This window comes from Lissotriton vulgaris, unplaced genomic scaffold (assembly GCF_964263255.1).
Source record: "Lissotriton vulgaris unplaced genomic scaffold, aLisVul1.2 SCAFFOLD_2074, whole genome shotgun sequence".
Classification (NCBI taxonomy): Eukaryota; Metazoa; Chordata; class Amphibia; order Caudata; family Salamandridae; genus Lissotriton; species Lissotriton vulgaris.
The window spans coordinates 288300-314796 of record NW_028246587.1 but is presented as its reverse complement, the minus strand read 5'-3'; the positions used below and the strand labels follow the sequence as shown (position 1 = coordinate 314796).

Genomic DNA, 26497 nt, shown 5'->3' with positions numbered 1-26497 from the left:
CTGCACTCGCTGCTCGGTAACGTCTGAAGGTGAATTAGTCTTGCCCGAAGACTCGATCGTCTATTAGATGAGGGCTCAAATAATGCTGCTCTGCACTTAATGCTGTTTGCATTTCAGCACCGTTTTTGGGCAATTTAAACTGATATAAACATGGTGACACTGATTTGTTTGAGAATTTTACAGCTGCATCATACTTAAACCGCTTGGGTGGTTCAAGGTAAAAGGTTCTGGGAGACTTGGCAAAATGAATTTGGTATTTTATTTGGGTCCACAAGATTGTGTTGTGAGCAGAGTTTATTCTAAACCTTTAGTATGTAAGAGCAGATTGGAATTCCAGGTACCTCAGGGACTTTAGCAATTGGAAATTGAATCCTGGTGCCTTTTGATAATTTTCCTTTACATTCCTCACTACTCTTCACCCTGCCTCCTCTGATGAGTTATTATTATTTCTATTAAGATTACAAGATACGTATACATGTTAGGCACTGTAATCATCACTGTTGCTCTTTTGGTTCCTCTGTGTATGCCTTGATGCAGTGTGGAAAAAGAATCCAGAACTGATGCCTGCATGCCACTTGGCCCTTGATATATTTTGATATGCTTACATCTGATGGGTGGTCTTGGTTGAAACCTTATGGCAGCACCTGGTGATGCTGGAGACCTATTGCTGGGGAAGTGAGTTGGAACCAGTCTGGCCTCTGGAGTAATATTTAGAAGATGAGGAATCTGCTGCTTGAAAATGAAGTAGCCGCCAGAAATATTATCAAATATGAGTAACTTTTTCTCCAAGACATCCTTCATGGAAAGAGAGATGACCGATTACCACTGCACAGGTCATGCGATTGCCCTATAAACTTGGTACAGGGCTGGAAAGAGAGAGGAATGGTAGCAAAAGCAAGATAAGAGGGGCAGGATGACCACCATCCTAGTTTTCTTTCCATACTACTCAGGGGTTGGGTGGACTACTAGGACTTGCACATTGTATTTGTGTGTTCTCTGGCATAGTCCAGAAGTCCTTGTTCATGTAGGGTGGTGACCTTCCTCATTGCTTTGGGACGCATCATAATTTGCGGAATCTGTGGGAAGATGTATCCATCAGAGGAAAAGGGTACTTACCTTTACTAAATGTATTTCAGGTGCCTACATATTCTTCCTGCAGATTCCCTCTCCTGCCTCCTCTTATGAGTTAAGATTGTTAAAAGATCGAACGTGCAGCATCATAAAATCTGTGTGCACTTCTTAATAAGAATTGTATGCAGGTGAAGACAGGTTATCAGGGCACCTATTTCAAAACAGGAGAGGAATGTTTTTGATATTTGCCTACTGAATTCGGTGATGCTGCAGCAGTCTAAAGGCATGGGAAACAGTGTAGCATGATGTTATGCATACTGTTACTATACTTAAATAGCAAAAATGAATGTTGACTTGAACCAGTCAAGACTGAGGTCACAGTTGCTCCCTCAAAAGTTAACGGCATGCGATTACTTTGTGCCCAGCTTTCCTATTCAAAAGCACTAGCTTAACTTGGTTGACCTGATTAAACCTTTGTGTGTTAGGCGTGAGTTTTTGATCTTAACATGAGTTTTTATACACGATTAGTATTGGGTGACATTTATTTTTATTTTTTCTTCCAAATTATTTTTATTGGTATTTTCACAGTACATTATATATGACATATAACATGGATAGACAGTTTGCAAGTATTAAAATAACTTGTAAAAATCACATGATTGAAATGGTTTTTTCTTTCAGCCTCCTGACATCTCTTGTTTGTTGTTAATTCTGGTCAGTGTCGATAAAGAAAGCTAATTTGAGTGAAGCACGATTAATACAAAATAAAAAACCTTCGAGAGCTATTTCTTCCTAATGTTAACACACTTAGAGGCTTTTGTCTGCTTTTTAAAATTTACACCATTAATGTATTGTCTTGTTAATAAGTTAAACTTTTTGTATTGGCTGACATTGAGTAAGAAAGGATACCCTTGTTCATAATTTCTGTGTTGTTGCACTGTTAGATCATGAAGCATAATGAAACATTTGTTGTATACCTCTTGTAGGTTAGTATTTAATATTTTTATGGTTTTGCTTTTTCAGAGTAAAGATCAAAAGATTGGTGAAACTTCTTCCGGTGATGGCTCTGCTGAAGGGATTCATTGGGTGAAACCTCCATCTCCTGCAACAACAGATAAAGAAGGACAATTGATGAAAAGGCAAAATGGTTCTGAAAACAGGAGAAGCCTTTCTTTTCGAAGCAAACCTTCAGTGTCTTCACCAAACCCCAATGAGGAAATTAAAATGCAGACAGTTTCCGAAAAGAGTGAGGGCTTAAAAACGGTTAGAGCTACTCTCTTTGATCACAAAGTTGAATGGCACAATGCTACAGATGAACGTTCCAAAAATGACTCTGTACTTATGACTAATAGGACTGAAGTAAGAAAATATGATGTTTTTGTTTTATCTAAGCATGAAAATGAAGTAAAAGTGAAAAATGAGTTGGAGGCCAAAATGCATTCAAGAGAAGATGATTACAGACAATTTGTTGCTTCTAAAGAAAACCCTCATTACGAACAAGACACAAATAATTGCCAAAGAATTGAACCACGATATGAAATCTTTCAAACTGTTGCTGAAAGGGCACAGAGTGAGTCCATTTTGATGCCGCCAGAGGATAAAGCGGTAACGTTGAGGTCTCGGAAACCATCTTTACATAATAAGCATACATTCAAAACAGATGTGAAAACTGTGGCTCCAGATCTGTCATTAAAGTTTTCAGATAATAAGACAAATAAATTCGAAGAGTCTGTACCTACTGCGAGTGCTAAAAATGTAGCACAAAGTATGATAGAAATGCCTATGGTTACTGAAAAGACTGATACAAATTTTGAGCAGAGGTATAAGCTGATACAGTCGCTTCCTGATGTACGGGAGTCTGAGAAAGCATATCTCACAGAAGGATATAATGTCCATAGGTCAGCAAGAAAGGAGGAAATAAAAGCATCTGAAAATAAAGAAATTAGTAAAGGGAATGAATCTGGTCAGGTTACCAGTATCACCAACAGCCCTGAGAGATTCCGAGCTCTTGAGTGTTTATTTTCAAATGATGTTGAACTGAAAGTCGAAACTGTAGAAACTTTAAACTTAAGAGATATATCAGAAAATCAGTCACCCAAGGTTAGTTCCAGTGAGTCTTGGATTTCAGGGTACAAAAGTAGTAATACTATTGATGTTTTCACTGACAATCATTCCAGAACACAGCTAATAGCTGTCGACCATGGGGAATCCAGAGTCTTTGGATTGAAGCAATATCAGCAGATTGGTAGGGACAACAAAGATGTGAATGTTAACACTAATGATACCGCAGAGGAAAAATCAAAAGCTCCAAAAATGGGAGTGAAAAACAGAAAGGGTGATGGTATTGCTTCAAACTTCAAAATGTCAGAGAGATGGAGAAGAAGGTCTGCACCCCAAGATGCTACAGCAGAGTTTACTCCTCTCAGCCCAACAAGCCGGGTGGCTGATGCACTCCTTGTTGCAGAACTTGAAACTGTAAAAGGGAAAGAAAGAAGACAATTTGTAGATACACATTTGCTGTCTCCAAGTGAACCTGGTAGTCAGAGTGATTGTAGGGATTCTACTGTTGAACAAAAGGCAAGATATTTTGCTGTGACTGGTAAAGTGGCAGATTTAAAAAAAGAATCTGATTATGAGATCTTGAAAAGTGAATTAAGTAAAATAGATTTTGATCACGATACATCAATTAATACATTTTCAGAAATGTGTTCTACAAAGTACTTATCTAATATCCATTCTTCTACAAATTTACCATTACATTATAATAATGTTTCATCTGAAACGTATTATGTTAGGAAGTCTGCTACTGAAGGAAATGAAGAGGTTTCCAAAGATAGTTTGTCAAATATAAACACAAATATTGTTGATGATGTTCGTAGGAAAAGAAATCGTAATAAAAGCACAGGTAGGATGAAAGAAAATCCAATAGATGACTCTTTATTGGAAGCAAGGAAAGAAAAATTTAGCATTAATGTGGTAGAAAACTTCTCTAAACATCTTGAACCAGACACCCAACCTATACAAAAAGACAATGAGAAAGTGGTGCAGAACAACCTTGATGAGACACGACATTATAGATCAGGTGTCTTGGATATTGATGCATTAATGGCGGAGTATGCCTCAGATAATTCTAAATTGAAATGTAATAGGGAAAGGCTGTCTAATTTAAGCAAAGAAAGAAAAGCATTACAGAGAGAAAAGTCTAAATCTCTGCGCGTAAAAAATGAGACTCCCAGCCTCAAATGGAAAGATGAGATGGAATCTCCAATACCTGGTCCTACTTTGAAATACCTTGCTGAAGAAAACACGCGCACAATGATTGACTTTCATTCTGCTGAAAAAAACACAACAGCAGGTTCTTCTGAAGAAGGTTCTTGTGCTAAACTGAAAGAAAGAGCTACTCTATTTGATCTGTCTGATCATATGCAGCACGTTCACCCTTGCAGTAATCAGGAAATTCCAGTTTTGAGTAATATGAAACCCGAAACCTCCATAAATTATTTGACGGGCCATAGTGCCAGCAGTGTACCCAAGCCTACAAATCCAGCTGATTTGGATAGCAAAACACATTCCAATGAGGATTTTAGAGCATCCACTAACATACGATTACAGAAGGCACAATCGATAAAGCATAAAGATAGAGAGAAGTCAAAAGATCACAAACATAAACAGGTTGAACAGGCACCTCTAGTGAAAACAAATAATGGTGATTCACTAATGGCAATTAAAGCTGACCTTCAGAAATTTAAAGACAATTTGACTGAATATTCTTCCGATTTGAAACTATTAGCTACAGAGAAATGTTTGGATAGGCCTCCTAAACAGAAAGATAAAGGAACAGCTAACTTGAGTAGAATGGAACAGGCACCTAGACTATTGGATGTTAAACATTCTGGCATATCTAATGTGACCAAGCTTAAAAATCCAGTTGATGCATATAGTAAAACGACTTCCAACGAGGACTGCAGTACATCCAGAATGACCACTGACCTTCATGTGCAGAGGGCGTCATCAAGAGAGTATATGTTTGTTGAGAAGCCAGCTGTTCAGAAAACTAAACTTGTTGATCCGGCTTCATTAGTGAATGCGAACAATAGCAATACACTTAAGGCACTTAAATCTGACTTAATCAAAGTTAAAAGCACTTTGACTGAATATTCCGCAGACCTGAAATCATCCTTTTCAGGATATGAGCGCCAAGTTATCAAAAGTGAATCAGTAGAAAAAAAACTGAAAGAAAGAAGCAATGAGAAGAGAAAAGATAGGTATAGCCTACAGCAGCAATATACAGAAAGCAGCACGGAGAAAAGACTATCCTTTCCACATACTCTGGATTCCAGTTACCACATGAAGGTAGGGAAAAGAAATCTAATTCAGCCCGTTTCTGTTACTTAAAAAGTATTTGTAGATCACAATAGTTGGCACATTTTTATCTCAACATACGGTGCAAGGTAGGACCTTTTTAAAAACATTTTTTTTTAGGTATATCTTATAACTGGTGTGAGTGTCAACATGCTGCGTTTCATAAATTACATACGTTTTTGTATCCTTAATGGTCTCAAATTGTGTGACCTGTAGAAAATATAAAACTATATACAACCGAAGTAGCACAAAAGTGATAGGTGGAACTACTTGAATTCATTTGGCCCACTGATAATAGCAATGCATGCATGCCATTAAATTGTTAGTTGTTAGTGCAGGTAAATCTGTAGGCTTTGTGGCACTATGGAAAAAATCTCAAAATGTGATGCAGCATTCTAATGTATGTAAAGCTAGCTTTGGCTTTCTTCATAAAAGGTTTATGTATGTAGACTTCATATGGAGAGTTCGATAGAAACTGCCCAAATGGAAACCAAGGCTTTCAGAACTAGACGTGTATGCCCCCTATTTCCAAGATTAATCGCAATACTAGCTGGCTTGTCATTTAGCTGGTCTGACCAATGCAGATGTTCTGGAGACCCAGGTAAGCCCGAATTATAGTATACTAACTAGTTAAAAACTAGTATTCATGCTTGGGATTCTGGGGGGGGCGTAAATGGGGGAGATCTATTTAGCATGCAAACCCAATTTTGAGTACTACTATATTAACTACTACAATATTAATATGGTTCTCCACGTTCAGATACTCACTCGAGGAACAGATTTTTGTCAAGGCCTAGCTGTTCTGGGAACAAATGCTGGACTAGCGAGAGGTGTAGTTAAATGAAACCAATCCTTTTCATGCTGTTGGTTACTTTTAGCTAGTCCATGACTCATCAATACTGAAGTATACTTAGAAGTTGTTTGTCTTGCTTCCCATCAACTACACGTTGTGGAGGATCTGGTTATGGTCTTCATACAAAAGCAAGGGGGTCACTGAATTAACAAGGAAGGTAAGAGAAAAGACACAGGAATATTAAAAAAGTGAGGGAAAGAAATTTTTTAACCCTAAGGAAGTCGGCGAGTAAATGCCCCTTGAGTACTGTAGGTGATCTGGCCTCTAGTTGGGTTTTCCATGCAGAAATGAAGCGGCCCAACTTAAAGTTGTCTCACACATTCCCACATAATGTAACCAAAGGATTCGAATACCTGATTGTTACCGGTCTGCTGTGGGAATATTCTAGTACAACCAAATCAGTGAGAGGACATCTCTCAGCATGCAGTCATAAGTCATCTCCCTCAACTACTGTCGTCTCAATTTCTATCCCAACTCAAAAGCCAAATAGAAAATGATGAAGTCTGTTGTATTCAATAAAATCCTTAGTAATTTAGATGGATAGGTCAGTTGCTATATGGTAAAGCTTTTTGCAAGAATATTGCCATACCAAGAAGGATTTTTCAATATTTAGATCACCACTGATTCCTTAGGCACCGATGTAAGTAGAGAAGCTCTACTTAAATGCTACATGCCCCTATCTATCTGTTGGAGCCTTTTCTTTTCTATTAGAGTCTGTTAGAAGTTATAGAACGAATGTTCGCATTTTGAAGGAAATACTTGAAACTTGGGTGTCAAAGACACTACCCACCAACCACTCCCCACCCTCCACTACCCACCCACCACTACTCACCCCACCCCCTGTCACTACCCACCCCCACCCACCCACCACTACTTCCCACCCACCACTACCCCTCACCCGCCACTACCCACCCGCCACTACCACTGCCCCCACCTGCCACTACCCACACTCCACCGCCACTACCCACCCCTGCCACTAACCACCCACCCCCTGCCACCCACCGCTAAATCCCCAGCCACTACCCACCCTCCCGCCCCTCAGCCACTACCCACCCTCTCGCCCCCCAGCCACTACCCACCCTCTCGCCCCCAGCCACTACCTGTACCAACACCCACCCCCCTCCCCCCAGCTAAAACCCACCCCGCCCCCAGCCACTACCCACCCCCGCCCCCCAGCCACTACCCACCCCCCAGCCATTACCCACCCGCTCCCCACCCTCCTGCCCCCCAGCCACTAGCCGCCCTCCCGCCCCCCAGCCACTATCCACCCTCCCGCCACTACCCAAATTCCCACCCCTGCCACTACCCAAATTCCCACCCCTGCCACTACCCAAATTCCCACCCCGCCACTACCCACCCTCCCGCCGTCGCCACTACCCACCCTCCGCCCCCGCCACTACCCACCCTCCGCCCCCGCCACTACCCACCCTCCGTCCCCCGCCACTACCCACCCTCCGCCACTACCCACCCTCCGCCCCCCCCGCCACTACCCACCCCCGCCCCTCCGCCACTACCCACCCTCCGGCCCCTCCGCCACTACCCACCGCCCCACCCCCCTGCCACTAACCCGCCCTCCCACCCCCCTGCCACTAACCCGCCCTCCCACCCCCCTGCCACTAACCCCCCCTCCCACCCCCCTGCCACTAGAACAGTATCATGACAAAAGATTAAAGCAATCGTGCATAATATTACCTTGTAATATTGCATTCATAGAGCTGTATGCCAGCTTAGCATGTTTATAAGGAGTATACATTGGAGGATCCTATTTCTCTTCACAAATGGCTTTGAAAATAAGGATAATCTTGGTCTGTCTGTGTTGACGCGGCAGCAGTGGTTTCTGCTTGCATCAGCATGTACACCTTAAGAGGGCTCTAAATTGTCTTTGGCTCGGGATGTCGGGGACACAAGGTCAGCATGCAATTTCAACTGTTCATTGCAGTTAATTAGATCTGACAGCCACTGTTTGAATTTGAGAACTTCGCCAGTGGTATGCCTCCTGTCTCTTGGCCAACAGGAAGGTTAATGCCAGTGTGGGATTGCGGGCCAGATAAACAGATGCGGAGGCTGTATGTAATGAGCAATGGTGTGAGTTTTATTGAAAATTTCGTATCTTTGGGCTTTAGGGGTCACAGAGGGATCTTCTTCTTTCGTCACAACGTCTTCCTTCTGGCTGCTCTGGTTGGTAGTCACCGTCGCCTTGGCTTGGTCTTCGGAGTCCCGTGAGCTTCCTTGAGGCTCATAAAGAGAGAGGACAAAGGGAGCCGTCAGTCACTGTGGGGCAGCAGGGTTGGGATTATTTGTATACCCGTCACCACACCCGACCGGTGTCGCAAAAAGAAATAGAATTAAAGAAAGAAATTGGGGTGCTTTGTAACGCAGAGAACCCAGATGACACCTGATAGCCAGGAACACACCACACAGCAGACGTTCCTTGCGTGCTTTCTCTGGGAGTAAAGTAGCTTGTGCAGTAGAATACCCTGACCAAGCGTGCCCTGGTTTTCTCTGGGAGCAAAATAAGAGTAATTGGGAAAGAAAATGAGGGGGGTGTCCTTGGACAGCAGTACAGTTTAGCAAACGCTTATTGCTTGGTTTCTCTACCCGCTATATCTGTAACCCTCCTTCCACCTTCAGTTTCTTCCCCTTGCCCACAAACATCTCACCGGCTCCGCCGCACCTCTCCTGATTTACGGCCGCTCTCCAGCATCCTCTGGTGGGCACCACCACCCCTCGCTCATCTTCGTCCTCCATCTTTCTCCAATACTGCTTTCTGATTTCTCCACGCACCGGTCTTCACTCGTCTCCTCTCCTTTGGTCGCCGCGGCCTCAACGTCTGGGGATTGGTCCTTTTTTACCCTCCGTGGGTGACTACTACTGGGGTTGGCTCCTCCCACTTCCTCCATATCGCCTCGCTCTCGCCCTTCCTGTGAGGAGACATGACAGGTGGGTGGGGCTATTATCGTAGTCTGTGCACCACGGAAGTCACACAACTGTGTCCGTTCCTCGACATGAAGGCTGCCTCGGTCTTAATTGCCCGGAGGGACAGGTTAGAGATAGTGTTGGTGCTGCCTTACATCCAGGAAATTCCTATGCAGAGTCTCAATGGTCTTTATCTACCCTAGCAGCACAATGACGGAATCCACTTGTATCTCGGCCACCAGGACCTCTGTCCTATACCGGTGAACCCTTTGGCTCTAAGTTTCCAAATGCAGAAACCCAGCGTCCGGTGCACCACACCTGGCGCAGTTTGAGTCTCCTGTAAGGCCAAGTTTATACAATGTGACCAAGGCATAAGAGGCCCAGTGTAGGTATTATAATGAGCCCAGTTTGCAAACAGCTGAATTTCCATTCTTCATCTGAAAAACCCTGACCCAGCTCTGCCTCCCACCTTGCCCTTGCCTGCTGCTGCTGAATAGGTTGAGCGATGTTATGGTAGAGGTAGCCTCAAACATGGTTGACAACAATTTGAACAGAGTTAGCTACGCCAGGAACTCTGGGAGTGCCCCACAACCTCTGCTTTACGATCTATATTATGTGAATAGTTCCAACGGTATGCCGGGCTGACCCCCCTCCCCTCCTTGTAATCCTTTAATGTATAGAGATGGGCGCTTCCTTACATGTACCCCCCATTTTACACGCCCTATATTGCGTAGCTGTGCCATTATGGAAGAATCATGAGTGAGTTGGACTACAGGGTGATTCATTAGAAGGAGGACAGAAGAGTAGACTTATCTTAGCTCTATTGAACAGAAACTTTCATACTTTTAGGATCTGTAGGGAGTTCAACATAAGACTTTCAACTTCCCACGCCAGTCCAGACTACTATCCATGGGCTGCAATTCATTGCGGTTCAATTTAAAAAAGAAATGACAATAACCACAACATATACACAAAACCCAGTGGTTTCAAACTATCACATAAATGTGTATAGAAAATGTGAAATGAGGCCAGAAAGCACCTCACGTACGCAAACCCAAGGAGCTGCTGGATGGTACTCGCCAGTATGCCCATCTGTTGTGCGGTGGGAGGGGCATTTCCCAGTAAGAGAGAACAAAGGTGTGGGTGCCATGCTATCTGTTTCACCCACCAAGTGTGGGAAGTATGGCAGTGGTTGATGCCAATAGAAGCCAAAGTGACCTTGGGCACACAGATCGTACAGCTAAAAATTAGTAGCTTCAAACCCCTGTGGTGGAAGTTAAGTCTAAGGGCCTCCCAGCTGATTCTGGGTTATTTGTCAACCTCCCCAAGAGGGTCTTAAGAGTGTTTAAAAAGGCATTAGTCCGAGGCAGTGGAATATTGATTATTACAGGAGTTTCAGAAGGAGCACCATGTTATTAAGGCTGTGAAGGCAAGCTACGGACATTGGTCTAATTTCTTGGCAATGGTCACTCAATAGTTTTCTGTCACTGTCACCGCCCTCTCTCTGTGTACCCATATACCTAAGAGAACTTGTACCCCATGCTAGTGGAAACTTAGGTGTGAAGCGTATGGCATTATCCGTAAGTGGTGCGGTCTGTGATTTATTCCAATTAATGAACAGCCCAGATAGGTTACTAAAGCAAAGATACTCCCTCATAATTGCATCAAGAGAGCGATTGTGGTCATGGACATAGTCAGATCATCTGTGTAAAGCGAGATGAGAATTGATGACTGTTACATCTCAAATCAAACTGTTACTGGTTCTATCAGAGCTTAGCAGCTAGGGGCTCCATTGTGAGCTCAAAAAGGATGGGAGCCTGCAGACATCCCTGCCTTGTGCTTCTTGAGACCTCAAGGGTTCAAATGGAGTGCAATTAATCTGTACATTGGCTGTAGGGCATGTATAGAGTAGGTTGATCCAATGAAATAAATGGCCTCAGCAGTCCCATCCGAGCCAGAATGACAAGGAGATGCTCCCAGTTCAGGGAGTTGACAGCTTAGAGGTATGTAGAAATATGGCCACAGCGTTCAGGCCTAGGTGCACATCCTGCAAGATTGAGACTAGTGTGTACAAGTTATGCGCTGAGAGTGCCCATGTATAAAACTTAAATTGGCCAGAACCTTGACATCGCAATTTAAAAGAGTGTGGGCGAAATGATTCATACCTGTGGGCTGGCTTCTCAGGTTTCAAGAGTGCTATTATCACAACTCTCTGCTACTTTGCCTCCTTGATCACTGCTAGAGGGTATAGGGCCAGCTCCCCAGCGAATAGTTCATAAAATTAGTTTGGTAGGCCATCTGACCCAGGAGCCTTGCGTGTAGGGAGTTCCCTTAACACTTTCAATATTTCATCAACTGTGAAGGGCTGCTCTAGTAACACGCAATGGGAATCCCCGAGCCGACCCAATGCTGTGTTCTCCAAGTATGATTTGATGGACAAGCCCAACTGTCGCCCAGTGCGAAGTATAAATCTCGAAAGTAGGTGATAAATGGCAACAGGATCTGGTCAGCCACCCAACACAGCTGGCCCTGAGATCTTCAATTTCCGCTACTGAGTTCACAGCCTGGTGTTTCCTCAGCATTGCCACAAGAGACTTTGCTGGCCTCTCTTCCTCCTCATATGCCCTCACTACTGTGTATTTACTAAGGTATTTACACTCCCTTGTCGTCACTTTGTTATATTCAAGGAGTTTATCTTTAAATTGTGCTAGTACATGTGAACTTCCCTCATGCGTCTCTGCCTTCTCTTATATTTTAATGTCTGCTTCTTGTTGGGGAAAGGTGAGGTCTAAGGGACTGCAGAACCCCATTACATTTAGTGACTACCTATAGATACCCTAAAGACCTGTTATAATAGTTATTTCTGGTAGAATCAAGGGGAGTTTCTGGGTGTAGCCTCCAGAGGGAGACTGTTTGGGGTTGACCAGGTAAGGATATGGCTATTAGCACAGGTGCATTATCTGACAGAGTACAGACAAGATACACGACCTTCCTGACCCATGGACTTGTATCTTTGGATATGAACAGTAGTCAAGTCGGGACTAGCTACCATGGATATATGAATAGTATTGTTCCCCCTGCCGTGGCAGGATGGCCAGCCCTCCAAATATCCAGTAGATGATGATCGGTCATCATATACTTAATATGAATATCTACCACTGACTTATGGCGATGGCCCTGGGAAGATCAGTCCATGTCATCGTGCAGAGTGCAATTAAAGTTAAACCTCTGTATGATGGACTGTGGATCAGTGGGGAGTATCTCCTCATCACTGATCAAAAAACTGCTGATCATCTAAATTCTTCCCCTAACCGTTGACCACGGTTAGTCTTATGTGAGCAAACAGACCCCACAAGATTACATGTCACTGCTACAGCCCAGCTACATAAAAGGGGTACTCTGTTTCATTAGAATAACTACTCCATGTAAAGCAGTGTGAGGCCAAATGCCTTGGCAACAGTTAGGTTATGTTATTAGCACTTATAGAGAGCGCAATTACCCTTGGGTGCACTGGTGCTTAGTCCTGAGAAGCAGAAAGAGTGTTACTGTGAGAAAAGCCATGTCTTCAGGCTCTTCCGGAATGTAAGATTTGGAGCATTTTTGGGAAACAAGGGGCGCTCGTTCCAGGCTATCTAGGCATAGTAAGTAAAACTCCTGCCTCCCCAGTTTACTTTTTTCGGCCTGGGAAATTGCATTAGTTTAGCACTGGTAGATCTTAGTGTCCTCCTTGGAACATACTATTGGAACTTTTGCCTAAGAAATTCCAGACCAATGCCATTAATGGCTTTAAAGGCTATACACAGAGCCTTGAAGCAAGTCCTTTGTTTTATAAGTAGCCAGTGTAGCTTCATGAGCTCGCCTTTGACAGAGACAAATTTAGGAGTTCCAGACAGCAGCCTGGCCGCTGCATTCTAGACTAATTGAAGCCTATTTATCTGTTGTTTTTGCATATTCAAATATAGACTATTACAATAGTCCAACCGCCATGTTATCAGGGCCATGACCACTGTCTTAAGATTACTTTCTGTCAGGAAGAACTTTATTTTCCTTATGATTCTAAGAATCATAAAACAGCCTGAGGTCACCAAGCTAACTTGGTCCCCCATGACAAGTTTGTCGTCCACAACTACCCCCAGGTTTTTGGCCTTTTCGGTGGGTGTAGGACAGTGACCCCAATTCTTCTGGTTACCATTCTGGTGTCCACACCAATGGATTGTTCCCGAACTTTAAGACTTCCGTCTTATTAGAGTTCAGTTTTAAGCAGTTGGAGGACATCCAACCGGATATTGCACTCATGCACTCATTGAAGCGCTCCCCAGTCTTTCTCACCTGCTTTAATTATCGACAACACAATTTGTGTGTCGTCAGCATAGGAGGTGAGCTGGAAGCCAAAGGATCTAATAACTCCCGCTAGAGGTGCCACATATATTAAAAAAGCGTAGGGCTCAGAGAAGAGCCCTGTGGCACCCCACACGGGAGTATAAATGGCTTAGATGAATTACCATCCAGATCCACAGTTTGGGACCTGTCGGTAAAAAAGACTGTATGAGTTTCCAGGCAAGTCCTTCCACACCAATCCCTGACAACCGGTCCATCAACAACTTGTGATGGCGTGTCAAAGGCCGCGGACAAGTCCAGTAAAATCAGGACAGCACTATCTCCTCTGTCTACGGCTTCTCTGATTTCATCGGTGGACTTCAACAGAGCCAACTCAGTGCTGTGATCAGCCTTGAACCCATATTGTGAAGGGTCCAGAGAGTTGTTACGATGGAGAAATGCACTGAGTTGGATATTCATCACCTTCACCAGAATCTTAGCAGGGAGAGGGAGCCGCGAAATAGGCCTATAGTTGTTAGGATCTTTTGGATCTAGATTCTGCTTTTTTTAAAGCGGAAGAACAGACGCTTGTTTCCAGACAAGGATCGCTGGGGGCTCCTAAGCGAATCAGGGTCAAGACCCTAACTAATTCTGATACCCCCAATGGTAAAAATTCATCAAGTGTCCGTGAAGAGTCACCGCTGTCCAATCTATCACTGTTGTAGTCTGAGTGTGTCATTTTATTGGCTTCAGAGAAGGAGGAGAATATCACTTCAACTTTGTTTAAAAAAATCAGCGATTTCATTACAAAATGAGGAGTTACTGTGACTCTTGGGAACAGTGGAAGCAGTCAGTTTTTTATAGTGTTAAAAAGGTCCTTAGAGTTGGACTTAGCCAGCGTTATCTGTATAGAAAAAAATTGTCTTTTAGCTTCAAATAAGATTTGTTTGTAACTTGCAATGGAATGTTTGTATCTTTCCTTATCTGTTTCACTATAGTTTTTGTGCCAAACCCTTTCTAACCTTTTACACAAGTTTTTTGGCTCTAAGTACTTCAGAATACCAGGGGGTTGATGGTATAGCTCGTTTGGGAGTCCACTTTCTGCTGCAAACTAATAGATTGCGGGAAGTGACTAGCCATTGATTGTAAGCGGCTGCCGCGGTTTCCGCTTCAGTTGAACGGGGTTGCATCGAGCTGCTTAGGATCTCTCAAGTTTATTGATGTCCAGTTTTCCCCAAGCTCTAGTCACTATCCCCTCGGCTGGCTTAGTTTTAGCTAGTTGATTCCCGCCACACAAGTTCAAACTGAATAGCACAGTGATCTGACCATGAAAGAAGGTGAACTGAAATACCACCCAGATCATGGTTGTTTGTGTATATGCCACCTAGGGTATGTCCCTTTTTGTGCGTAGGGGTATTCACCAGCTGGTGAAGGCCTCCAGCCTCCATAATTTGATCCAGCTGATGAGTGTCAGAGTACAGGTGGTTTTCTAAACGAAAATTAAAATCCCCCATTACTGTGTAAGAATCTTGACGGAGCCCTTCTTCATTTAAGGTACCCACTGTCTCCAGGAAACCATTTTTTGAACCCGGTGGGCGATATAACAATATACCTTTAAAAGTCCTATAATTCATAGAATGAATATCAAAGGCTAAGGCTTCGCAAGTTGTGTTGGAGGTTGGGAGAAAAATGGGTTTTAAATAACCATGATAGATGACTGCAAGGCCTCCCCCTTTTTCATGTAATCTGTCCAGAGTATAGCAGTGGAGCCCTAGAGGGGTGGCCTTCACTAAATCTGGTCCAGAAGCCTTGCCTGTCCAAGCTTCTGTGATGAAGCCCAGTTTGATCTCTTGTTCCTCCAATAACTAGGCACGTTGTACACTGTGTTTAATTAGGGATCTGGCGTGGAGTAAAACACATTTTAAAGCGCCTACCTATTTGTAACTATCTTCTTTTGTATGGAGGTTCTAGACTCATGTACCAATTAATTAAGAAGGCACCTGGCAGCTGGAGCAGGAAGAGCTCTATCGATGATGGACATAGGGTTGAGTGAACAGCATGACATTCCCTTACCAGGATTCAGCTTATATAACTCCTCGTTGGTATAGCTGGTTAATTTTGGAGCCAAAAGGCCAGGGGGACAGACCCTGTGCCCGGCCTGCGGGCGGACGGGTGCAGACAGGCTTGCCTTTGGCGCGCCAGTCAGCATGCGGGCTAAATAGCCCCCTTTCATCAACTAGATCGCTAACCGCTAGCTGAATGCCCCACTAAGTTGTCGGTACGATCCCTCCCTCCAATAGTCAGTTGGTTGTGTAATGTAGGTCTCTTGAAGCAGGGCCACACTAACCTGGAGTCTGTCTAAATAAGCAAGAACATGTCTCTATGAATTATTGAGTCCCCTTATAGTCCAAGTGATGCATCGTACCAGCCGTGTACATCTAGCAGCACCTGGATGCTTCCTGTCACATCTGGGGGGGGGGTGTGCATTGGAATTGAATGTCCTTCTCTTGTGGCCACTGTCTTCTATAGTATAAGCAATGTGGCATTTGAATAACTGAAACTCACTTCCAAAACAAACTAATGCCACCCACACAGACGACACACTTCTGATGAGGTACATTATCGCCCCTGCTAACTTCTACTCCAATTGGAACATAGGGGTTCGATTAACCGTCTAACAAGAAAAGAGCAAATTAGTGGGATTTACCCCTAGGGTGCACTTGGGTAGCCGACGACCTAGCCTTCAACACAGTCAAGGGTGTTAGGGTGTAAAGAGCTGTGCATGCAGGCAATAGTCGCTTATATCCAAATAGAGCTAGCCCCCTCCCCTCGGGTGCAGCACATAACTATATATTGATCCCTCAGTGTGGAGTGAGCAGACAGCGTGGTGACTTCCGCTAGTGGAGGGGATGCCCCTGGCAGGTGTAACAGTTCATCTGAATCTTCTTGGTAGTAGGAAGTGTGATCTGCTGCTGGGGAATTTCTTTGACTCCCTTTTCGTGGATAGTTTTCATAAAGTCCTCTGCTTGCTTTGGCGCCTGGAATACGTGATTCTTGTCTCAGTGGGTAATCCGGAGGCACACTGGATATAACCTGTTGTATGGTATGTTGGCTTGTATACGGTTTTGCTTAACTGGTTGATATTTTTGCTGGGCTTCCTGCACAGCAACAGTGAAGTCCGGGGACAGAGATATTGGTTACATTCAACTGGAGGTCGGGTTTCTCATGTGCCAACTGGAGTGCAGTGTCTCAATCTCTGTTGAGTAGATGCTCTAGGATAGGCCGGGCTGGGGCTCTAGGCATGGGTCTTGTTTTCAGAGGTCTGTGCGCTCTTTTAACTATCAGCAGTCTGGAGAACAAATTCTCCCCAGAAAGTGTTTGCAGCATGCGTTCAACTTAATCCTTAATCATTTATCCTCCCCATGTTGGCAGATTCAGGGACTCCCAGTATTCTAATGTTGTTATGCCTGGAGTGGGCCTCGAAATCTTAGTTTATCGCTGCTATAAAGCAGAGGACTTTGTCCTTATTGTGTATGGTCTCCGCCCCCACCCCTTTCTGGCAGCCAGGCCGTATTCAGTGACGATTTACGTTGTTCAGCCTCAGTCAGTCTGTGATCATTGCCCTCTAGCCATGTTATCTAGGCGTGCATTCAGAGTGTCCATTTTGGTGTCAGTAGAGAACAAGCACTCTTGCATATATTTGATGAGTGCCTTAATTTCATAATTTGGGTTTCTAGATTTCTGCGTGGTGCCCGGAGGGTCAATATTGCCTCCTGCCAGAGATACACGCCGCCCCCTGCAGGATTTGAATTGCAGCTTGAACTGAGAATCACGAGCACTTACTCGCACTCACCTGAGATCCTAATTGTGTCCCGAGGACTGTTTACCGCCTAGTTGTAAGGCAACCGGCACTCCAGCCAATCGCGGTTGTCGAGGGCGGGACAGGGGCGGCACCTCACGGAGCGTCGAGCGGTTAGCGCTCTAGACCTCCGCTTCCTGGAGGGTATTTAGCCACTCGTCGGCCCTAGCGCGCAGCGATGGCGCGCAGGGTAGGCGCCTTTGACTGCGCCAAAGACGAGCCTAAGACCAGCCCGTCTGTGCCCGTCCGGGCCAGGCCGGGCCACGGGGCAGGAAACGCTGCTACAGGTATGTTTTCAGCGGCTCAGCTAAGGGCTATGCGCCCTAGTAACAATAGTAAATGTACCATTCTAAACCCTTCTTTAGCAGGCACTCAAACATGTCCTCACTGTGCTTTTGCCTTATCCAATGTTCAGCCCTACCCAGACGTAACTAACAAACTTAAGATACATACTCGTACCTCGCCTCAAAATACCCGTTCTTTCACATTCTACACTGTTAACTGTAGATCACTGCCCCAACACAAAGCAGATATTTACCACCTTTTAGCAGAGGAAAAACCATGTGCGATTTTCTTAACGGAGACCTGGTTGCATGATGGTGCTGGTCCCGATGTAGCGGCCGCACTGCCCTCTAATTATGCTATTGTTAGAGTAGATAGAGAAAGACAGGTAGGAGGGGGTATTGCTGTGATTTTTAATAGGGAATTTAAATGTGATCTTGAAATGGTCAACATCCCCGGATGCGAAGCAGCATTTTTTAAAATTGCACTGAACCCAAATTTTACGTTTTCTGGTTTTTTAATTTATCGCCCTGCTGGAGGCAGCAATGTCTGGGCTGCAAATTTGGCTAATTTTATCTTACCTTATTTTTTGAATGCCCAAAACCTGACTATACTGGGGGACTTAAATCTCCATTTGGAGGATAAATCGAATAGCACAGCTGTCAATCTTCTGGAAGATTTGACTACATTGAGCATGACACTGCGGAATGAGGGCCCTACTCATCAAGCTGGCCATTTGTTGGACCCTATTATATCCAACATACAGGAGCTAAAATGGTTGAAAACTGACCCTATTTGCTGGTCTGACCATTTTTTAACTCTGTTTAGTATTACTCTTACTGAATCTAAGCTGCCACACTCTGCTCGGCCCCCAATTCTTATGAGAAATTGGAAAAGGTTAGACCTAACCGAGTTGCAGAATGCACTAAAAATACACCCCCCCATTTTGGGCACTGATATGGAAACGATTGCGCGGGAAGCCCATATCTGGCTGGAGAGAGCAGTCGATACTTGTTTACCCGTTACCAAATGCAGAGGGAATCTTCACCGTCCCCCAGCTCCTTGGTACAACGACGAACTAAAGCTTGAAAAAACCAAATGTAAGGCACTCGAGCGGAAATGGCGCAAACATTATGATCCTTTAAAAAAGGAAACATATCGTAATGCCAGAAACCTCTACCATAGGGCCTGCACCAGAGCCAAAGCATGCTATATAACTGAGAGTATCAACACTGCCGCCAATAAAGCACGGACTCTTTTTAATACAGTCAAAGAACTGGCCGGAGCTAATTCTATGGCGGCCGCACCCCCCTTGACGCCTCAAAAATGTCAAAATCTTGCCACGTACTTTGTGGAAAAGATCGAAAACATTATTGCCAATTTTAATCCCCTGGTGAGGGATGACAGGGATGTTCCATCTTCTGTAAATCCAACAGGACAACGGCTTGATTCTTGGCCACTCATCTCCTTGGACGCTCTGAAATCCTTAGCTGCTTCCATTAAATCAGGTTCTCCCTATGACCCTCTCCCCATTAGCATCCTGAGCCAACTGGATGACTCAGCCCTGGGGACTATTGCTGAGACATTAAATGCCTCCATTCATCTGGCAACCGTCCCAGCGGCTTGGAAGCATGCCATGGTCAGCCCCCTATTGAAAAAGCCGGCGGCTGATCCTGAGGTGCTGGCCAACTACCGTCCAATTTCCCTGCTGCCCGCTTTCTCAAAGATCTTAGAGAAGCATATTCACGGTGTACTCTCAACATACACGGAGAATAACAACTTACTCCATTTTTCTCAGTCAGGCTTTAGGGCGGGCCATTCCACCGAGTTCGCCCTCTTGGGAGTCACCGAGAAGGTCAGGGGACTTTTGGACGAGGGGCAAACGGTTGCTCTTGTCTTACTTGATCTAAGTGCGGCCTTCGACACCATCTCACACAACAGACTGCTTGCTAGGCTGAGTGATGATGGTGTCGGAGGGAAAGCGCTTGACTGGATCGCGTCTTACTTGAGCAACCGGACGTTTCAGATCTCGTCCTCGCAAGCTCAGTCAGACACCTTTCTTTCACCCCATGGCGTACCTCAGGGCTCAATTTTGAGCCCGTTATTTTTTAACCTGTATCTCCGCCCTCTCGCTGATTTAGCTGAGCGAGTAGGCCTAGAACGTATGACATATGCGGATGATTCGCAGATTATTTTCTCTCTTACCAACTCAAAGCCTTCATCCCCCTCTGTGCTGAAATTAGGTCTTCACGAAGTCTTCAGCTGGATGTCAACAAATCAGCTAAAGCTCAACGGAGAGAAGACGGAGATTCTTCTCCTAGGTAAAAAGAGAGATCTGTCGCAGGATACCCATTGGCCGCCATCCCTGGGTGCTTTTCCCAGCCCGGCTACCCAAGTCAGGAACTTAGGGGTATGCATCGATGACTCTTTATCAATGAAACAGCAGGTCAATAAAGTAGCTGGTACATGTTTCACTATCCTTAAATGGCTGCGGAAGATCATCTGGATGCTGCCTGTGGATACCCAGAAGACCGTAGTCAATGCACTTATTACATCTAGGCTTGACTACGGTAACATCTTATATCTGGGTTCCAATTCAGCTGTGATTAAGCGACTCCAACTGGTCCAGAACTCCGCAGCCAGGCTGCTATGTAAGATCCCTAGGACAGCTAGGATCTCGAAGCATCTAAAGGACCTGCACTGGCTTAGAGTTGAGAACCGGATTCGGTTCAAAGCATTGACCTATATGTTTAAAATCAAGGCAGGGACCGCACCAAAGTACCTGCAAAAACTGGTTAGGCCCTACGTTCCTGAACGCAACCTCCGCTCTCTAAATGGAGCATACTTTGTGGTTCCTAGATTTAAACTGGCCCGCATGGGGGGAAAGTCTTTTTCCCATCTGGGACCAGTCCTTTGGAACTCCCTTCCCTTAGCCCTGCGTAAGGAGGAAAATCTCGCCAGCTTTAAGAAAGGCGTTAAAACCTGGCTATTTGATAAATAATCGCGGTCTTTGAACAGGTTTGTTTTCTGCGCTTTCTGTGTTTTCAGCTTTCCAATCTTTGCGCCGGGAAACCCTTTGTGGGTATCTGCGCGCATTATAAGTGCAAAAAATAAATAAATAAATAAATAAACTGCCTGCTATCCTCTTTCCCCATGGTAGTCACGTCTCAGCAGGGGAGGCCCAGCAGTATGGCGACTATGACGCACAGGCCTCCGCATGCACTTATTCTCTCTCTCTCTGGGGGGGGCTCACATATTTGGTCCCTCTTAATCTCCTGCTGCAACAACTACAGGGGAGCACGAGTAGATCTGAGCAAACTTCTAATCACAGGCGGCCGCCCAGGGGACCCCTACGTTTAGGAGAACGTCACCACAGGGCCAGCACACAGTGAATCAGAAAGCAGGGGCCCAAACTTCAGGCCAGCATCCTGAGGGTGCAGCAGCTCAGGGCAGGCTATGAATCCCAAGCCAGTTCCTGCTAGTGGAAATGAGGTTGAAGGCGTGGGTGGCAGTGGGACCCAACAGCGCTGTGGTCCAAGTGGTAATGCTGCTGCTCTCGGTCTCCAAGACAGGTGGGCCGTCCGCCCCCAAGAACTCACCGGTCCACCTCCTCCGCTCTGTATCAGCAGCATTTCCCTGCGACGGCTCTCCAAGATGGACCTATCCCTAGTTCACATGCCCCTGCCTATTGAAGGAAAGTAGATTTGTGGTGCTGCTGCTCTGTATCTCTAGCTGTCCTCACGCCGCACTGCCATAGTCCATACCCATTGTGCAGCCTCTGGGACTCACAGTCCATCCTTCAACAATGAGATAGGGGTGCCTGTCTCACCCTGCCCCCAAATCAGTGATTAACAGTATGAACATGGATGTAGTTGGATAATGCCTCTGATAGCAGGAGCCTCACGAAAGTGTGTCCATCTTGCTCAGCGACTCTCTGGTGCCCCCCACCCCCACTAATGCATATTTTTAAGATCTGTGGAGAGGACTCCGGTTTTGGGGTTAACTGGGAGAAATCCAGGCTGATGCCAGTCCAGGATCATAAGTCCTGAGCGCCCTAGAAGAAAAGTGCACACTAAAGTTTCCACCACCTTTAAATATCTGGGGATTCAGGAATTACTAGCCCCAAAGAGATGCATGGAGCTGAACATTGAACCCCTAATCAATCATCTGAAATCACAGTTGTCAAAATGGGCTAAATTGGTCCTCTCATTGATGCGCAAAGGTGCGCTATTTAAAATTATCGCTTTACCCAAACTATTATACAGTCTTCAGAATTATCCTCACAAACTCCTCACAAATAGATTAAAACCTGAAGTTTTAAATAATTCCGTAGTTAGGTGCTCTTTCTGTTTGTTGGTGCTGCCTCTGGTCCAGCACTGCCATGCCTTTGGTATGCCATGCGCTTTACAAGTTATAGAAATAGAAACTACCCTAAGATTTATTTTGCATCTCTGCATACGATGATTGTGGGTTGCCTCTGAGAGGCTAGGTCCCCGAAATTGGACTTTTAAAAAAATCATTCAATCACCTTATGACTGTGGTTTGGGATTCACTGGCATTAGGCATTCCTATCAAGCAGCACAAATACTCCTGATAAATGTCTGGGTATTTGTGGGCAAAGCAGACTAAGTAATTAAATTGGAGATGGAGACTGCAGGGTTTTCGTGCCTAGTGTCCCAGCTGTGCAGATATAGGGTCTCCATAGACTTGCCTGTAGTTACGAGGATACCCATTGAATGCTGGTGCCAAGCTTTGAGAGAAATGAATTTGTCTGGTAAGATACCTGCGAAGACTCCATGATGGCATGCAAAGTGATGCCCTGGTTGGCTGACTTCTCTGGGTGAGACATCATTGGGACTACTAAGGTGGGAGATGTCTGGGAGACTGCCAGTATCAAAACATTCAGCCAATTACAGGAGGAATTTGAATTACACATCTCAATTCTTTCTGTATGTAGAGATCAGACAGTCACTGGAACTCTCGAAATCACAGCTCACTGAAGTCCTGAAATATAATTCATTAAATTCCAACTTTGTTCTCAAAAAAACAGGGAAAGCCATATCTTGATTATACATAGCTCTAGTGGTAACTTTTCCTGACTTCTTGTAATACCTTGGAGAAAAATGGGAAACCAAGTTGGTCTCCCTCGATAAGGAGGAATGGGTGAAGGCAAAAATAGCCATCAGGGAACTAATAATGGCTGGACTTCGTCTCATACAATTGAAATATATTCACAGAATTTATTTCACACCGGAACATCTCCGCAAAATGTACAGAAGCCAATCGCCATTATATGTCCTATGTGGATGGGAGAGGACTATATTCCTAGATGTGTCGTGGGACTACCCAATGCTCAACACGTATTGGCTTAGAATCTACAATATGCTTATCCAAGTGACTGGTTGTGAACAGAGCGAACCAAAACAGGCACTCTTGGGGGGAGGAACGGGGTAGGGTGAAACAAACTGGTGGTAGTGGGCTGAATGTTAACCAAAAGGGAAATAGCTCGAGCGTGGCTAGAGTCATCCACCCCCACTTTAAGAGACTGGTGCAGAGCTATGGATTTTAGCGCAGCAGCTGAAGACCGAATTTATAAAGCTAGAAGGGTGCCCTAGGAAATACACCAAAATAGGGGGCCCTTACTGGGACAAACGTAAGCAGGAGTAGCCCCAGTCACAGATTGGAGGAGAGCGCGACAGTCGTCATGGTTGGCTATCAGCACTGTTGTGTGTAACTGTCAAATTTATATACATGAGCGCTTTTGGGTGGGGCTTTAACCCCTTCGCTGCGGCGGCAATTCCGCCGCAGCGCTAGGGGGGCAAAGCAGCGCTCGCATGCTCGTGACGGAGCCGCTCCGTCACGAGCCGCGGTTGCGCTGTGCTCATGACGGAGCGGTTCCGTCATGGCCCCGCCCGCTTAATAGAACGCGCCGCGCAGGCGCGAAATCAGCGCCACGCAGGCGCGGCTGCAGGGCCTTGACGGAACCGCTCCATCATGAGCACAGCTCAGCCGATGCTCATGACGGGGCGGCTCCGTCATGAGCATGGGAGGGGTTAACTTTCTTTGATGTTCCAATGTGTTACTTTTGTATTTTTTTAAACTTTATTTTCACATCAAACCTATATTGCATTGTGATGCGTATACATCTGCATGGCTGTAATTCCTTTTGTATTGTTAATTTTAAATAATTTTTTAAAGATTAGACCCAGGCATATGTAAATCAGTCTTGGTCCTGCTCCAATAGAATCAATCCAGTCCAAACTGTCAAGCCAGGTTCTCACCACTGGCCAAGCTCAAGATTGCATTCCAACTCGTTGTTCTTTTACCCAGCATGCCACCTCAGGTTAGACCCAGGAATAGGCTAATCAGTCTCGGTCCTGCTCAAGTGGGTATAGTGCAACCTGAACTTCCTCTTTGCACCGGAATGCCACCTCAGGTTAGACCCAGCAATAGGCTAATCAGTCTCGGTCCTGCTCAAGTGGGTATAGTGCAACCTGAACTTCCTCTTTGCACCGGAATGCAAGCGAACCTTAGACCGGGTTTGGGCTGATTAGACCCCTTAATAGAGATGCATCTTGGTTCCGGTAGCACATCGAGCAAGGGGCTCATGCCCAGACATACCTTAGACATGGTTATGGTTAGTTATGGTGTACTCTCATAAGCTCCTTTCAGCTGTTAAAAATTTAAAAAAAAAAAAAAATATATATATATATATATATATCAGGTGATTACCTATTCTGGAACGGAACCTAATTCCTTTTGAGGCCTGACATAACACTGGGATAAGTTGTGGAATGATGCTGGCAACCTGTGTTCACTAGAAGCAACATGGCCAAACTGACCACTGGAATGAGGCTATCTCCTAGAAGGGCAGAGTAATCCAGAAGTCTTCAGTTACTGCTCAGAGTACCAATTTTGTCCTAGTTCATGGTTGTACCAGATTGAGGTAAGGGAGTTCTTGGTTTCAGTACCTTTGACAAAATTGTAGTATACAAATATAAACGAGTCCTGTACGAGTAGTTAAATTGCCAATATTATTCAAGGAGCGCATTTACAGTTCGTACTCCTTCGATCTGATTTCAAGGTAAATCACTGTATTTGCAGAAGACACTTACACCGGACAATTGAGACGTATTGTTTTATACTGGGTATAAAACTGGAGCTATCCATTTGGTCTACATACGCTGGTGTTCCGTACGTTAGAAAGGATGTGTCTACTACTGGAAATATGCTCTCATTTTGGCATCTATAAGTGAAGAGCCTATGAACATTCTGTGTCGATCCTTTGATAAGTAAAATAGAAGATGTGGAGGCTGATTGTATGCCCAATATTGGTTTGTAAGGCATTTAGGGACTGTTATCAAATGGTATAGTGAAGATATACTAAATCACAAGTTCATAGTACATTTCTGGATTATCTAAATACTATATTATATTCACATATGATCATAACTAATGCTTCCAATACTTGTGAACATAGTTCGTTTGTATGTGTCGGTTAGAAATCTGTTCATCTCTGTGAGAGTGGGTGTATCTATATCTATAACAGACGAAACTTAAATACGATTATGTGTGAGCACTTTTAGTTTCTTTCTGGCCGCAATATTTTATTTCATTATTTTTATAGAGAGTTAACTAATGCATTCTCTTAAAAGTTAAAAACTCCAGACTGTCTAGACTTTTACGTATTTGAAAAGGTAAAATACCTCGTTTAGTCCACCAGAGCAATTGTGTGCTTGAAAAATAAGAGGCTATGTAGAATATCAAAAGTTGCTATCTGTAACTGTTTTTGAATTGCGATTTAGGATATTAGATATTCCTTTAGTAATTAGAAAAGTATTTTCCAATAGGTCTTTCCTTCCCTTAAACCTCATGCGAAGAGGGGGAGTCGTGTGACTGTGTTCCCTTTCTTACATCGCTGCCCTAGAAATCCAGCGGATCTTCTTTAATAAACTCCTCTTTCTCAAGTGACCCTGCCGTATTAGGCTACGTTGCATAATTTCAAACCTGTGGAGCTATGCAGTTGCTGTAGTTTTCCAAATGTGTCAAACTAATGGCGTCATTATCTACGTTAAGGTGCAGGCAGGCACTCGAAGGACGCATTTTAATTCTAGAGAATAATTTAATTTGTCATGTTTGCCAGTAGATGTCACCAGATAACAAGAACAGAATGTATGTGGCACTAAAGGAAGAACCTAGCTCAACCAATCCACGAGAGAGACATCATACCTCCAGTGGGTGTATAACAAATTTGTATGAATGTATTACTTGATAAGCGCAGCTGCTTCCAGGGAAGGCCCTGGGACTGAGCTAGCCAGATAATTAACTTGAACTTGAATTATTTCTCCCTAAAAACGTCCCGGGTAAAGCGTTCCACAACCTGGCCGCTCAGACAGAAAAGATCTTCACCCAGCTCTAGATTTTCGAACCATATTAACCTGGACAAATCTTTTGCTAGCAGAGCGAAAGGCCCTGTGGGATTCATAACCTCTCTTTAATGTAAATAATGAGAGCCTTTATATGCAGGGTTCTAAGAGTTATGGTTGGTGCTTAAAGTTGATTCTTTGCTGAATCGGAGGCCAGTGCAGTTCCAGAAGCCCATACCTGACGGATTGCCTAAGGGGAGTGTTCAAAATGAGCCATGATGCTGCATTCTGTACCAGTTGCAGCTTATTTAAGTCATCCCAAGATATAAAACCTTGGTGTAGTGTAACCTAGCTGTAATCAACACATGGACAATATCCTTTTGTATGTGAGCCGGAAGAATTTAAAGATTGTTCTCAATGATTTCAGCAGCGGCAGCTCCTCCGATATTGTGGAGGAGCCTTGCCTCCCCT

The 26497-nt window shown here is 44.6% G+C and overlaps 1 protein-coding gene across 1 annotated transcript in view; it reads left to right on the top strand.

Annotated features, from left to right (window-relative positions):
* LOC147665850 (uncharacterized) overlaps positions 1–26497 on the top strand; it is a 346981-nt gene that overhangs the window by 59622 nt on the left and 260862 nt on the right. Inside the window, exon 3 of the mRNA XM_086949459.1 lies at positions 2095–5424. Coding sequence (XP_086805585.1) covers positions 2095–5424 — 3330 coding nt within the window. The remainder of the gene's footprint in view (positions 1–2094; positions 5425–26497) is intronic.